The sequence below is a fragment of the Rhododendron vialii genome, chromosome 2a (assembly GCF_030253575.1).
Source record: "Rhododendron vialii isolate Sample 1 chromosome 2a, ASM3025357v1".
NCBI lineage: Eukaryota > Viridiplantae > Streptophyta > Magnoliopsida > Ericales > Ericaceae > Rhododendron > Rhododendron vialii.
This window is the reverse complement of record NC_080558.1, coordinates 47038042-47053208: the sequence shown is the minus strand read 5'-3', so window position 1 is coordinate 47053208 and position 15167 is coordinate 47038042. Positions and strand designations below refer to the sequence as shown.

At 38.3% G+C, this 15167-nt stretch overlaps 1 protein-coding gene and 2 pseudogenes across 1 annotated transcript; 2 read left to right on the top strand and 1 right to left on the bottom strand.

Annotated features, from left to right (window-relative positions):
- Positions 1–951: 951 nt before the first annotated feature.
- Positions 952–3958, top strand: LOC131316706 (small ribosomal subunit protein uS2-like; annotated as a pseudogene).
- A 2539-nt stretch (positions 3959–6497) lies between these two features.
- Positions 6498–9678, bottom strand: LOC131316705 (small ribosomal subunit protein uS2-like). The gene is made up of 5 exons (XM_058346141.1): positions 9403–9678; positions 8045–8307; positions 7644–7841; positions 7125–7320; positions 6498–6858 (listed from the first exon to the last, which is right to left on the bottom strand). The coding sequence occupies exons 1-5, from the start codon at positions 9539–9541 to the stop codon at positions 6767–6769; spliced, it is 888 nt and encodes a 295-aa protein (XP_058202124.1). The 5' UTR covers positions 9542–9678; the 3' UTR covers positions 6498–6766.
- A 3459-nt stretch (positions 9679–13137) lies between these two features.
- LOC131316707 (small ribosomal subunit protein uS2-like) lies at positions 13138–14920 on the top strand (annotated as a pseudogene).
- The last annotated feature ends 247 nt before the right edge of the window (positions 14921–15167 follow it).

The window sequence follows — 15167 nt, the reverse complement described above, 5'->3', positions numbered from 1 at the left end:
TGCAAATGTATTTGTCATTAAGCTCAAAAATAATGAATATGAGGGACTTTTGGCTAAGTCTCCCAAACTATTTATGAAAATATGCGAAAAAGAAGAGCTTTTGGTATTCAGAATTTTTTGAATTTTGTAAAAGTTTACAACTTTGAAGAAACAAAAACAGCAAACCAAATATGTTTCCTTTAAAAAATTACAAAAACAAGAAACAAAAAAAACTGAAAACAGATTTGAGGTATGACAATAGTCTCCAAGTCATGGGAAATGATACATGGGATAATGGCTACAGGATTCTTGGTATTTCCAAATCATGCTTCCTAAGAGTCTAAGACTCTAGTTTGTGTTTTGATAGAGGTTTATGGGGTAATAAGTGGAGAGCGATAGAGAGATGAGAGGAGGTGGTTCTACTGACCCGAAGCGAACACAATCTAAGGCTCTAAGGGAGGGCTGCACACAATACTCCTAAAAAGTGAAGGCTAGTTTTGCTTGCTTCACGTAAGCACAAATCAAGGGTGTGACAACTTATATGGGGAGAACCCATGTTGGTGTCAACCCTGTTTTCATTTGTGTATAATTTCATAGTGAAGTACTGTTGATTTGTGCTTGTATCATGTGTATCATGGATTTTGACATGTAGAGATTTCTTGCTATGTATGGCACAGTAAGATGCATTGGCTTCTTTTGCCATGTAATTTGACCAGATCTAGTAAACCAAGAAGAATCAAGTATAGGGTGGAGATGTATCTACCTTTGTAAGACTTGGATTTTAGGTTTTCTTAGTTGAAACTGACGACAGTATAAGGATGCATCCTTATGTTCACGATATGGGTATTGTTAGTTGATAGCAAATTACTTTCCTTATCTTGTTTTTGGAAGTTCAAGACCGTAATGACTTGCAGTTATGTTAACAATGCATCGTTTGGAGCAACTTGCTTCGGGTACTAAAGATTGAGATTATGTATAGAATTGATGATGTGGTGTAATAATGTGCCTGCAAATAGTCTCTGTGATTCTTCTAGCATCTGGGTAAGCCCAATTTTTTGCATCTTGCTGATTATATTAAGCAATGTCTTTATAATATTCTCAGGCATTTACATCATCAACCTTGGCAAAACATGGGAGAAGCTCTTAATGGCTGCCAGGGTTATTGTTGCAATTGAGAACCCTCAGGATATCATTGTTTAGTCTGCTAGACCATACGGTCAGAGGCCGGTCCTAAAGTTTGTGCAGTACACTGGAGCTCATGCTATAGCTAGTCGTCACACTCCCGGAACATTCACCAACCAGCTTAAGACCTTATTTAGCGAGCCTCGTCTTTTGATCCTTAATGACCCAAGAACTGACCATCAGGTCAATAGACTCGATACCTCTTTCAAATGTTTACTACTTCCACGGTATTGAATGTTAAGTGGGTTATTGTTTTGGTACGAAGTTTTCCCTTGGCCATAGTTACACATGATGGGCAGTGGGTATACTTTTGAAGGCTAAAGTTGAGGACCAAATACTTTTCACGTTGTGGTCAACTTATGTGTTGTTTTTTCCGTTTTAACCTGGTTGATCAGCATCCGATAATGCAATGTAGGGTGAGCTAGTTATCTAGTTTTATTTAATTTCGTCCTTAATTATGTTGTTTTTAGTTATTTTTGCATGTAAGGTAGTTTTGTTTTGTTTTGTAGGAATTTTCCTAATAACAGGAGTTGTGAGGCCTAAGGCATGTCACAAGACAAAGGCGACCCGACGGCTCGCCAAGGCAGAGAGCAAGACCAAGAGCTGAAGTTAGACCATTCGGCATCGATAAACCAGGAAATCCTCCATCGGTACCTAGCATCTCAGTGGCAACAGATAACCTGCTTCGGCATTGATGGGAGGAGGAAGTTTCAATCAGTACCGAGGACCTTAGCACTACGGCTTAAGGTGTTCTGCATCGTTACCGGAGGCATCAGAGGTGGATTTTTTGGATCTCCTGGAAAATATTCCGTGTGCGTATCTTGGAGAATATAAAAGGCGTGATGTCACATTGTACAAACAACTTTTATATTGCATAATTTAGATCTAGCCTAGATTTACTTGCTTTTTGAATTGTTCTTCATTTTCTAGCACTTTAAATTTAATTTTCTGCTTTAGTTAATTAGTTTTTATTATTGTAGTCTTCATTAAAGTTATAGCCACTACTCCGATCTATCGTTTAATCTAATTTTCTTCTAGCTTTGTTATTTCAATTATGCTAAGTAGATTTTTGCTTGCTCTTATCTTCATAGATATGTATGAGTAGTTTTTCAAAGTTAGGTCATGGGATGATTAGCACCTCATGGCTCAAGTAAAATTGCATTTTTCAGCATAAAGTAAACCTTTGGTTCAAAAATTGAAGTGGGGTTCGGGTTTATTTGTCAAATTGCTAAGGTGTTAATCTCCTTGATCATGTGTCGGTAAGATCATTGCCTACTTACCACACATGATGCTCGGAGCTCTGTCGCTCGAGGTGTTTGCTAAATAAATTCTAGAGCTAGCTTGGTAATCGAATCATTCTATCTTCCAGATTAAGAACCTTAATTGAGTATCTTAAACTGTGTAATTTGGTGAAAATGTGATTTAACTCGAGTCGTGGGTGTTAGTAATTCCTAGACTTAACCTGCTTTTTATCCTAATTTATTCGCTTTTAATTTAGTCTTTTTACTTTTCACCGTAAACGTAAAACAAAGTTGACTGTCTAAAAGCCGAAAACCCGTGCTTACTTCTACAAATCCAACCAAGCCGTACTAATTATTCTCGTGGGTACGATTCCGGTCTTCCGGATTATTATGCTTCAACTGACATATTAAACCCTACAAACCCTACGCTTGGGCATTATTCCTTATATCGGAGCGAACGAAGCACTGGTAACCCAAACTGTTTGCAGCCTATTAAAGAGGCAACCCTGGGGAACATTCCAACCATTGCTTTCTGTGACACTGATTCCCCAATGCGGTATGTTGACATTGGCATTCCCACCAATAACAAGGGTAAGAACATCATTGGCTGTCTGTTCTGGCTACTAGCAAAGATGGTTCTTCAGATGCGCAACTCAATTCCTCAAGGGCATAAATGGGATGTGATGGTAAATATCTCGTGGAAGTATTTGCATTTTTCTTCAAGTGGTGTGGAATTTCGTACTCTTGATATCTATTAGTTTTTTTTATATAAATATTTTTCCTAGTTGTATATTTCCTTCATATATACCTGCTTTCCTATTCTCAGGTGGACTTGTTTTTCTACCGCGAGCCTGAGGAATCAAAGGAGCAACAGGAAGAGGAAGCTCCTGTCCAAGATTATGCAGATTATGGTGCTCCAGCACTTGGTGCATTGGACGCTGGTAACTGGTGTGATGCCCAGTGGCAGGGTGAAACAGTTGCACCTGCCATTGCTAGTGCTGTTGCTCTTGCTTCTGGTTGGACTAAAGAAACAGGTGGGTAAATGTTCGAATAGAATGTTAGCTGATATCCTGTGTGAGCTTCTTTACTTTGGTCATTTTCCCTTGGCTAACTACTGTTTTGGTTTCACTAAAGGTGAACGTTCAGTATTGATGATTATGTTTTTATTTTTGTGCATGTATGTTTTACAAAGATATCCCTTTGTTGCTAATTTTGGTTGGCATCTTATAAACTGTGCAGTGCCACCTGCTGGTGGCGGGTGGGATGCTGCAACTGCACCACCGCTTGCAACAACAGAAGTGGCCTGGGAATGAGGAATTAGTAAGGACTTTTGCCTGAGACTGATTTTAACTTCTTTTTTTTCCCGTAGTTTTTCATGAAATTTTGTTCTTTCCTTGATGATATGTATTGTTTAAAGTTTAAACAAAAGACTATTGGAGAAGCTACATTTACGGTGCAGTGGGGGTGTCAGTTCTAGAGAATTTTGAGGATGTTGTTACCATAAGATTGAGCTGTCTTTTTCCTTATTAGAAGTTATTATTGTGGTAGTTTGCTTCTGTAGCTTTGTTCATATTACTTTTTTGGTTTAACTATTGTCCTGGAAAGAAAAAGGAAAAGGCCATGCAGCTTAGCTACTCTTCGCCATTAGCTAAAGTACCAAACTACTGTTCGTCCATTTTCAAGTATTAGTTTTGCTGCTGTTGCCTATGTGACATGATTTGAAATTTCATGGTTCAATTGCATTGATGTTGGTTGAAAGGAGTAGCGAAGCACGTTCTATTAGGGCACTTTTGTTGATGCTTTCAAATCCAGCCTCCAATATCCCTGTGTAATTTGAGGCAAATTTGATACATTCATGAGAGTTATCACCTAGTTGAACATAAGCTATTTCAGTTAATCAAGAGTTGTATTTTTGAATCACGTCAAAGTTGAGTTTGATTCATCGAATGATAGTGTTCAGCTCACACGATCTCTATCCCAAACCAAATTCAAGTAAAATTAGTCAGTGACCTTGCCCCATGCCCTTCTACCACTATATGTGTGATTTAATGGCTCCACATTGACATCATGAAGAAGAGGGGTCTGATGCACCAATATAATAGAAGAGGGATCTGGGGCACCATGTGACGATATCTAAGAGCACTAAATTAATAATCTTTTTCAAACTAGACTTGCCGAAATTCTAAGGGCAGAGACAAGATACCAGAAAAACAAAGTCACCACAATAGTTGTCGCATTGCAAAAATATATTCCTCTGACCACAATTTCTACCACGAAATATATACCACATTTGCCAAAACTTTCCCAAGATTCCTCTTTCAAAATTATTCAAAAACTTTACTTTTCCGCTTTGGCTTTTGCCTTTACCTTACCACTACGTTTTATCATTTAACATGAACACCTATAACCAACTTCCTAAAGAGAAATTAAATGTACAATATAAGGACTGAAGAGGAATCAAACGTACAGCATAAGGACACTCATTAACTTCATGGGCCTGGTAGTGAATTACTTTACACGATCCCCATACATGTGTTCAAATGAAAATAGCGAGGATCGGTAGTTTTTTCCCTACCCCTTCCGCTGTGTAAAAGTTGGGGATCCGTAGAATACTAATGTTCGCTCTTGTATGCAGTTGCCCATCGACTTATACCAACTAGATATACACAGCAATACTAATGTTTGCTTGTGTATACAGCTGTCAATGTTGGAGATCCGTAGAATACAAATGTTCCCTCGTGCTTCTTGCTTTCAGCATTCGTGTAATATTGTTGGCATTACTGTAGTACCGCTGCAGAGTTCTAAGGAACTCCTGGGACTAAATAGCTGCTTTCCAGTGACCCCTGCTCTGGGTGAATATGTCTGACAATATTCATTCAAACACACAAGGATGGCAGAAAGTGTTGCCAAATCTATGACTATGTGCACCAAGAAAGAGACATAACAGAACCCAAATGACTAAACATATGAAGCAAGCAAAGCATTCGTGGAGCTTAATACATGGGACGAAGACAAACTTTTAAGGAGTTAAAGAGATCTTCAAAAATAAGTAACAGAAAATTTTGATTAGGGTCTTGTTTGGGATTGTGGTGAAAAAGGAAAAACACAAAACGGATTTGTGAACCCAGATCCAATGAAGATCCTGCTGTGAGCTGATTACCCACTTTGTGTATCATAAGATGGTGGAGGTACGAGAAGGAAAATGAACTTACAAGCTAGGTTAGAAAGGTGGAAGTTTGATGACAGGACACAGTTGTAATTCTACTTACACTTGTGGGTATTCTTGTTCTCCGAAAACCATCATGTTTGTAGTTTGTACGTGGGTGTTCAGTGTTCTTCAGCCAAATAATTTTTAAGAACAATATAGCTATACAACAGTAGTTCTTAACCTTAAAAATTTGAAAATGAAAAATACGACACAATTCATGGCGAAATAATGAACACCATGTTGAATTCCAAGACTCTCGATTTTTGGCAAAAATCACCACTATCCAATGACAACGCTTCTACTGGGGTTGGGGAAAACGTTAACGCCACTTAACTTGAAAAGGGGCTCCATTAATTCAAGGCAACAAGGACGTACAGTTCACTGTCATTAAGCTAAGATGGCGACCTCTAATTGTTGGGAGTACCACATGAGTTGAGTGAGCTGGTACTCCGGAACTACTAAATAATTTCCCGACGAGGAGTGGGGAAGGATCTGAAGATACTATGCCCTTTCACTGTTCAAAATTGAAAGCAAAATCTAAGAGATTCTGACGTGTCATCAATAACATACAAATCACACATAAAGGTAATTTGTTAGTACAATCTAAAAATTTATTAACAAAAGCTTTCAAGGAAGCCACTCCCATTGCATTACCAGGAGACGTTTCGTTATATGTTGTTGCTGAGTCATGGCCCCTACGTGCATGTAGCATTGCATCTAACTTAACCAATAATCTATTGGCAACTGATGAATTGCTTCCGGGCTTTAAATCTACAATGAATGTATAGAATTTGCCTCAAATTAGACTGGGTTATTAGAGGCCGGATTTGGCGGCATGAACAAAAGCACCCTCGAAGAGGGTTCTTAGATCTATAAGCCGCTACTCATTTCAACCAACCAACATCAATACATAACAAATATGAAATTTCAAACCAAGTCGCACAGGCAACAGCAGGCAAAACTACAACATTGCCCAGAACTACTCGAACTAACATCCTCAAAATTCTTTAGAACTGGAACACCCACTGCACGTTAAATGCAGCTTTCACCAATAGTCTGTTGTTTAAACAAGAAATATCACAACTGCAAGAACAAATCACATGGAAACCTAAAAAAGGTTTAAAAACAGTCTCGGGCAAAAGTCGTAGCTGATTCCTCATTCCCAGCCTGTTGCTCCTCCTTCTGGGGTTGGAACCGGACCAACCGGTGGTGGAGCTGCAGCATCCCACCCATCCCCAGCAACTGGCACTGCACAATTTATAAGATGCATAGTACAACCAAAATTAGAAACAAAGGGACATCTTTGTAAAACATACGCACACATAAAAACATAATCATAAATACTAACGTATTAGCGAAACCAAAACAGTAGTCAGCTAAGGGAAAATGACCAGACTAATGAAGCTCATAAGGGCTATCAGCTAACCATGCTACTCGAACATATAACAATGAAAGCTAGACAGATATCCAGTTTACAGTATTCAATAATTCAAAGGCAGAAAGACAATACCCACCTGGTTCTTGAGTCCAACCAGGAGTAACAGCAATGGCAGGGGCACCTGTATCACCCTGCCACTGGGCATCACCCCAGGTATCAGCGGTCAATGCACCAAGTGCTGGAGCACCATAATCTGCATAATCTTGGACAGGAGCTTCCTCTTCCTGTTGCTCCTTTGATTCCTCAGGCTCACGGTAGAAAAACAAGTCCACCTGAGAAGAGGAAAGCAGGTATGAGGTAAATTTACTAGTGTTTTAAAACAAGAAATTAATCGGCGATTAATCGCTGGCGGAGCCTATCCGATTAGGTCCGACTAACCATTAATCGCCGATTACTAACGAATATGCACCAATTAATTGCCCGATTAATCCGATTAATAGCTCGAAGGTGGCCGACCGCCCAACTAGCGCCTAGCGACTTTTAGAACATTGAAATTTACAACTAGGAAAAATACTTGCAAAAAAAATAAAACATTAAGATTGAGAAATTCCACACCACTTGGAAGAGAAATGCAAATAATTGAACAAGATATTACCATCACATCCCATTTATGCCCTTGAGGAATTGAGTTGCGCATCTGAAGAACCATCCTTGCCAACAGCCAGAACAGACAGCCAATGCTGTGCTTACCCTTGTTATTGGCAGGAATGCCAATGTCAACATACCGCATTGGTGAATCAGTGTCACAGAAAGCAATGGTTGGAATGTTCCCCAGGGCTGCCTCTTTAATAGGCTGCAAACAGTTTGGGTTACCAAGTTAAAACAGAAAAAACAGAACATAAGACGAACACAATGTGGAAAGTATTTGGTAATCCACTTGAGCCTTTACAATTATACCGATCACCCATCGTTGGGACTGTAGCTAAGTGGAACTTCGTGCCAAAACAATAATCCACTCAACATTCAATACCATGGAAGTTGTAAAAATTTGTTGACCTGATGGTCAGTCCTTGGATCAGTGAGGATCAAAAGACGAGGCTCGCTAAATGAGGTCTGAAGCTGGTTGGTGAAGGTTCCGGGAGTGTGACGACCAGCTATAGCATGAGCACCAGTGTACTGCGCAAACTTCAGGACCGCTCTCTGCCCGTACGGTCTAGCAGACTGAACGATGATGTCCTGAGGGTTCTCAATTGCAACAATAACCCTGGCAGCCATTAAGAGCTTCTCCCATGTTTTGCCAAGGTTGATGATGTAAATGCCTGACAAAAATATAAATGACATTGCTTAATATCATTAGCAAGATGAAAAAAATTGGGCTAACATATATACTTAGAGAATCATGGAGACTATTTTATGCATAACTTTTAACTTGAAGTACCAGAAGCAAGTTGGTCAGAATTACTAATTCCAAGTCAATACGGTCTTGAACTTCCAAACAAAAGAAGAAAGCAATTTGCTATCAAATAACAAAACCCATATAGTGCACATAAGTATGCATTGTTATACTGTTTCAACTAAGAGAACCTTAAAATCCATAGTACATGAAAATAAGGATGTCGATGTCAAATATCTCCAAAAATGATGAATACCAAATTCATGATACATGCATAAATCAACAGTACATGAAATTATACACCAAAGAAAAGAGAGTCGACACCAGCATGGGTTCTCCCCACAAAAATCTTCACACCCTTGATTTGTGCCCTTGGATTTAGGAGCTTTATTTTTCGCTTATGTGAAGCATGCAAAACTAGCCTTCACTTATGTATGTAGGAGTATCGTTTGCACTTGGAAATACCAAGAACCCTTTAGCCTTTTTTTTTTTGATAGACAACCCTGTAGCCATTATCCCGTGACTTAGGTACTGCAGTCTCACCTTAAATCTGTTTATAGTTATTTGTTTTGGTTTCTGGAAATTTTCGAATAAAACATGTCTGGTGGCCGTTCTTGTTTCTTCAAAGTTGTTAACGTTTACAACATTTCCAAAATTTCGGAAACCCCAAAAACTCCGGTTTCAATTATTTCGTAAACAGGTTTCAGCACCTCCAAACACGGATGAACACTACCCACTACTTACCATGGCTTTGTTCACGCATCAAATCTCTGTAGCTACAGCCTACATATTCCCTATGAGTGTTTTACTAGCGTAAACAGAAACAAGCTTGATAAACTGATAAACAGAAACAAAAATTGACAACTTTACCAAACAGAGTTTAACTATTAGCACTGTCTCAGATCTCAAATGAAAAAAAAAACACAATAGGTAACACGATTATATAGATATATACATATGCATGTGTTAAAGTGAAGAAAATGATAGTGATATAAGGAAGAAAGAGGCTAGGATAGTTAACCATCGTTCCTCCGCTTGAATACGTATCGCTGCATCTGAAAATCGACACTCTTTGTCCCGAGATGGACTTCGGCAGCCAACATCATCTGAATGTCGGCTTCCTTCGTCGACAGAGACCTCGGTGCTGCAGCAGCCTCCATGATTTTGCCTCTCTCTCTCTCTCTAGATTTGTCTTCCGCTTGCCGTCGTAGGGTTTCTCAACAGGGGACTGCGGAATGAAGAAATGGGAGTGGAAGAGAAACCCTGTCTATTGTTTCAGATTGCTGATAAATTGGACACCATATGGGCTCTGGCTCAGTTCGTTTCCAAGCTATCTGACCCATTTCCAATTGGGCTTGATGACAAAGAAAGCGCAAAGTTTGTTTGGAAAATCAGCCCAAAAAGATGAGTATGTAATAGGGGTGTGAAAAAAACCGAGCCCCGACCCGATCCGAAGGGTTTCGGGCGGGGCCGAACATGTGGTTCGGTCGGGTACGGGTACATTTTTCCAAAAAAATCAATTTTCGGTTCGGGGCTCGGGGTGCCTGTTTTTCTTACCCGACCCGACCCGACAAAAGGGCAACGAATTCATATAGTTTACTTCGGTTTGGGTTGGACCCGACCGACCCGACCAAAAAAATTGGGCACGCGGACGGTTACCCCCCACTCCTTCGGTTCGGGTTCGGGGCCGAACCCGACTCGTCCACACCCCTAGTATGTAACAAGAAAGAAATTTCTTATGAAAATCTTAGTCCTAGTGTGAATGGGCTTGCATTTGACTGAATAGGGGAGGGAATTAGTTGATGGCACGTAAGCTAGTCCGGGCATCCCTGACTATCAAAACATGAGAGAGAGTCCGTAACTGCTTCCAAAATCTGGGCATCCGCCTGAACCACTGGAACAACCCATGTGTGTGTTTGAGCAACGTTTTAAGTAGCGATAACAGGAAGATAGTGGTAATACGGAATCATATGTTTAAATTTGGATCCATAATCTTTCAAAATTAAATCAAGTCATTCAAGTTTTATGGAACAGTTTGAAAAAAATGAAATTTTATTCGAGTATTGTTTCTATCATATCATTCGACGACACACAGTATCATTCACTATAATTTAGTGCGCTCAAAATAAAAATTGTTCTTAGTTTTTATCAACGGTTGAGATATTATGATTCTTTTTGTAAATATTTGTAAAATTTATGCAAACTAAACTCAAAAAAAAAAAAAAAATGGATGAGGCCGGGAATGCTTTTTGGCCCCACGATAGCTCCATGGACCAGCATTTGTTAATGTGTATACCCATCATATTACTAACCTCTAGCAAAGTTTATGATTTCTAATTTTCGACGAACCAAAAATTAAAAATGCAAAAATTGGTATATATTCAAAATTTTAAGTAATCGACCAATAAAATGTTGGTATTGAAAATTGGCTAATTAATCAGTTGATATACAAGAAATACAAAATCTGGTAACAAAAGATATTAGTCCAGAAATAGAATATGGTAGGTATGAATTTGTACCCTATGGAGCACATCACTTTTTTTTTAGGAATCATAAACTTTATGATCACATATGAATTGGTACCCTATAAAGCACAATAAATTTTTATTAGCACAAAAATGAAGCAAAATAAATTTGTGCCCTATAAAAATTTTAAAAACTAAAAAGTGGAGGGCCCGAGCCCCACTGAGCCCCCTTGGTCGTTCCGTCCTGGAGAACCGAAAAACTATATGCAACGGGCCTAATGGCAAAAATTGAAAAACTGATGTACGTATAGCAAATAGATTACGGGGCCATTCGGCTAAATAAGCCACTTAGCTTTTTTTTTTTTTTTATTTAAATTTTTTTTGCATTTATTTATTTTTTGTCAATTTTTTGAGGATTATTGCTTCTTCATGATAAGAGAAATTTGTTTAAAATGTTGATCTCTAATTAAATTTTCAAATGAGATTATATTCTTTCCGTTGGTGGTAAAAAATTCAATTTTTTCACCATTGTCTTTTTGTGTCCTACCATGTTTATTGTTTATATGAACCGTCCATCTTGTTAGGCCTTACATAATAGTGTAACTATAGAAAAAATAAACTCATTTGGGCATCGATAGGTGTATCGAAAATTGAATTTATTTTGTAAAATAGACAGTGTATCTTTATACAAAATTGGACCGTCCATTTTATAAATAAAAATTTAAATTTTGATATACCAATCGATATCCGATTAAGCTGATTTTTTGTAATTACTACGTACTACGCGGGTCTTATAATACAAACGGTTTATATTACAATAATAAATGCTAAATGGAACCCACAATAGGCGGTGGTTGAAAAGTGGGGTTTTTCACCCGCGAGAAATACAATTTTTATTCTCCTTTCAAATTGGGTAGGCTATATATACCACAAGTACATAGTGCTATATGGAGTACCACAAGTACATAAAGTGGATAGAATTTATTCTCTTTTTTCAAATTGAGTAATTAACTTTGTGGTTACAAGAGCATCTCCAACCCATACTTCATTTTTTTATTTTGGAGGAAAAATATTTTTCAACCCATCCTCTAAAACTCTCCTCTATTTGGGAGGATGAATTTTGATCCTCTAAATATAGAGGATGAAGGAAAAAATAGAGGATCTCCTCCAAATATGTGTTGGAGTTGAGAAATAGAGTATTGGGTTAGAGTTGAGATAAATAGTACAATCCTCTAAATCTACTGTTTAAATAAAATAGATTAATTTGATCATCTCAAATAGAGATTTGGAGGGTGTTGGATTGGAGATGCTCTAAACAGTCTGCTGATACAGTGTGTGAATGAGCAATTCATAATGCAACAATTAAAACGTACGCAGAGAGGGTATGAAGTGATTATGATATATCTCTTCCACTCCTACAATTAATGATGTTTGGTAGAAGAAACAACCAAACAATATCTTGCTAACCGTAGCCGAAAGAGTTGTTAAGAAATTAAATTTTCAGTTAATTTGTCAGTATCCTCTTTTCCAATTAATGCTTTGCCCAAATTTTCATGAAATCCATCTGGGTTGAATTCCGAGTTGGAATAATGTGCATATATATTTGCCAGCTTCTCTTTAACATGAAATCCATCTGGGTACAACACACTGGGTATCACGTGTGCGGTGCCTAGGGCTGTTAGTCGAGATCGGAAAATTGATTGAAACCAGAAAAACGGATCGAACCGAATTTTTTAAACCGGTTGAATAATTTCGATCCGGTTCCGGTTTATAAAATTACCGGAAAAATAATTTCGATCCGGTCTATGTGTTTTAAAAACCGATCGAAATCGGACTGGTTATATATATAAACATAGGGGAGGGGTTGAATTATGGGTTTTTGGTTGATATTTTGTGGTGTATATTGGTGTAAAAAATATATTTATTATATAAAATCGATCATATATATATATATATACACACACACACACAAACTACGAGTATTTTTATGGGCTTAATTATGTTTTTATGGGTTTTTTTTTTTTATGTATTGGGCTCAAAATTGATCGTTTTTTGTTAGGCAAAAAAAAAAGTGTTGAATGATGAATTTTTGGTTGACATTTTGTGGGTTGAATTGTGAATTTTTTGATGTGTTGGGCTCAAAATATGACCCATATATGAATGAAAATCGGATAAACCGGACCAAAACCGGTTGAGCCGGTCAATATTCCATCTAAGAAATACATAGAGATTTCTTTCTATGTATGGCACAGTAAGATGCATTGGCTTCTTTTGCCATGTAATTTGACCAGATCTAGTAAACCAAGAAGAATCAAGTATTGGGTGGAGATGTATCTACCTTTGTAAGACTTGGATTTTAGGTTTTCTTATTTGAAACCGACGACAGTATAAGGATGCATCCTTATGTTCACGATATGGGTTTTGTTAGTTGATAGCAAATTGCTTTCCTTATCTTGTTTTTGGAAGTTCAAGACCGTAATGACTTGCAGTTATGTTAATAATGCATCGTTTGGAGCAACTTGCTTCTGGCACTAAAGATTGTGATTATGCATAGAATTGATGATGTGGTGTAATAATGTGCCTCCAAATAGTCTCTGTGATTCTTCTAGCATCTAGGTAAGCCCAATTTTTTGCATCTTGCTGATTATATTAAGCAATGTCTTTATAATTTTCTTAGGCATTACATCATCAACCTTGGCAAAACATGGGAGAAGCTCTTAATGGCTGCCAGGGTTATTATTGCGATTGAGAACCCTCAGGATATCATTGTTCAGTCTGCTAGACCGTACGGTCAAAGGGCGGTCCTGAAGTTTGCGCAGTACATTGGAGCTCATGCTATAGCTAGTCGTCACACTCCCTGAACATTCACCAACCAGCTTCAGACCTCATTTAGCGAGCCTCGTCTTTTGATCCTTACTGACCCAAGAACTGACCATCAGGTCAATCGACTCGATACCTCTTTCAAATGTTAACTACTTCCACGGGATTGAATGTTAAGTGGATTATTGTTTTAGTACGAAGTTTCACTTAGCCATAGTTACACATGATGGGCGGTGGGTATACTTTTGAAGGCTAAAGTAGAGGACCAAATACGTTGTGGTCAACTTATGTGTTGTTTTTTCCGTTTTATCCTGGTAACCTAAACTGTTTGCAGCCTATTAAAGAGGCAGCCCTGGGGAACATTCCTACCATTGCTTTCTGTGACATTGATTCCCCAATGCAGTATGTTGACATTGGCATGCCTGCCAATAACAAGGGTAAGAACAACATTGGCTGTCTGTTCTGGCTGCTAGCAAGGATGATTCTTCAGATGCGCAACTCAATTCCTCAAGGGCATAAATGGGATGTGATGGTAAATATCTTGTGGAAGTATTTGCATTTTTCTTCAAGTGGTGTGGAATTTCGTACTCTTGATGTATATTAGTTTTTTTTTTATATAAATATTTTTTCGAGTTGTATATTTCCCACATACCTGCTTTCCTATTCTCAGGTGGACTTGTTTTTCTACCGCGAGCCTGAGGAATCAAAGGAGAAACAGGACGAAGAAGCTCCTGTCCAAGATTATGCAGATTATGGTGCTCCAGCACTTGGTGCATTGGACGCTGGTAACTGGGGTGATACCCAGTGGCAGGGTGAAACAGTTGCGCCTATTTTGGTTTCACTAAACGTTCAGTATTGATGATTATGTTTTAATTTTTGTGCACGCATGTTTTACAAAGATATCCCTTTGTTGCTAATTTTGGTTGGCATCTTATAAACTGTGCAGTGCCACCTGCTGGTGGTGGGTGGGATGCTGCAACTGCACCACCGCTTGCAACCACAGAAGGGGCTTGGGAATGAGGAATTAGCAAGGACTTTTGCCTGAGACTGATTTTAACTTCTTTTTTTTCCCGTAGTTTTTCATGAAATTTTGTTCTTTCCTTGATGATATGTATTGTTTAAAGTTTAAACAGAAGACTATTGGAGAAGCTGCATTTACGGTGCAGTGGGGATGTCAGTTCTAGAGAATTTTGAGGATGTTGTTACCATAAGATCGGGCCGTCTTTTTCCTTATTAGAAGTTATTATTGTGGTAGCTTGCTTCTGTAGTTTTGTTCGTATTACTTTTTTGGTTTAACTATTGTCCTGGAGTGAAAAAGGAAATGGCCATGCAGCTTAGCTACTCTTCGCCATTAGCTAAAGTACTGATGACCCCATTCGGTAGTCGTTGAAGTTTACCAAACGGCTGTCAAATTCAATTATTTATTAACCGGACTACAACTAAAGATTTGAATAGTATAGCGAGAAAGTCCGAGTCGATCCACATGAAGCTCGAATATAAC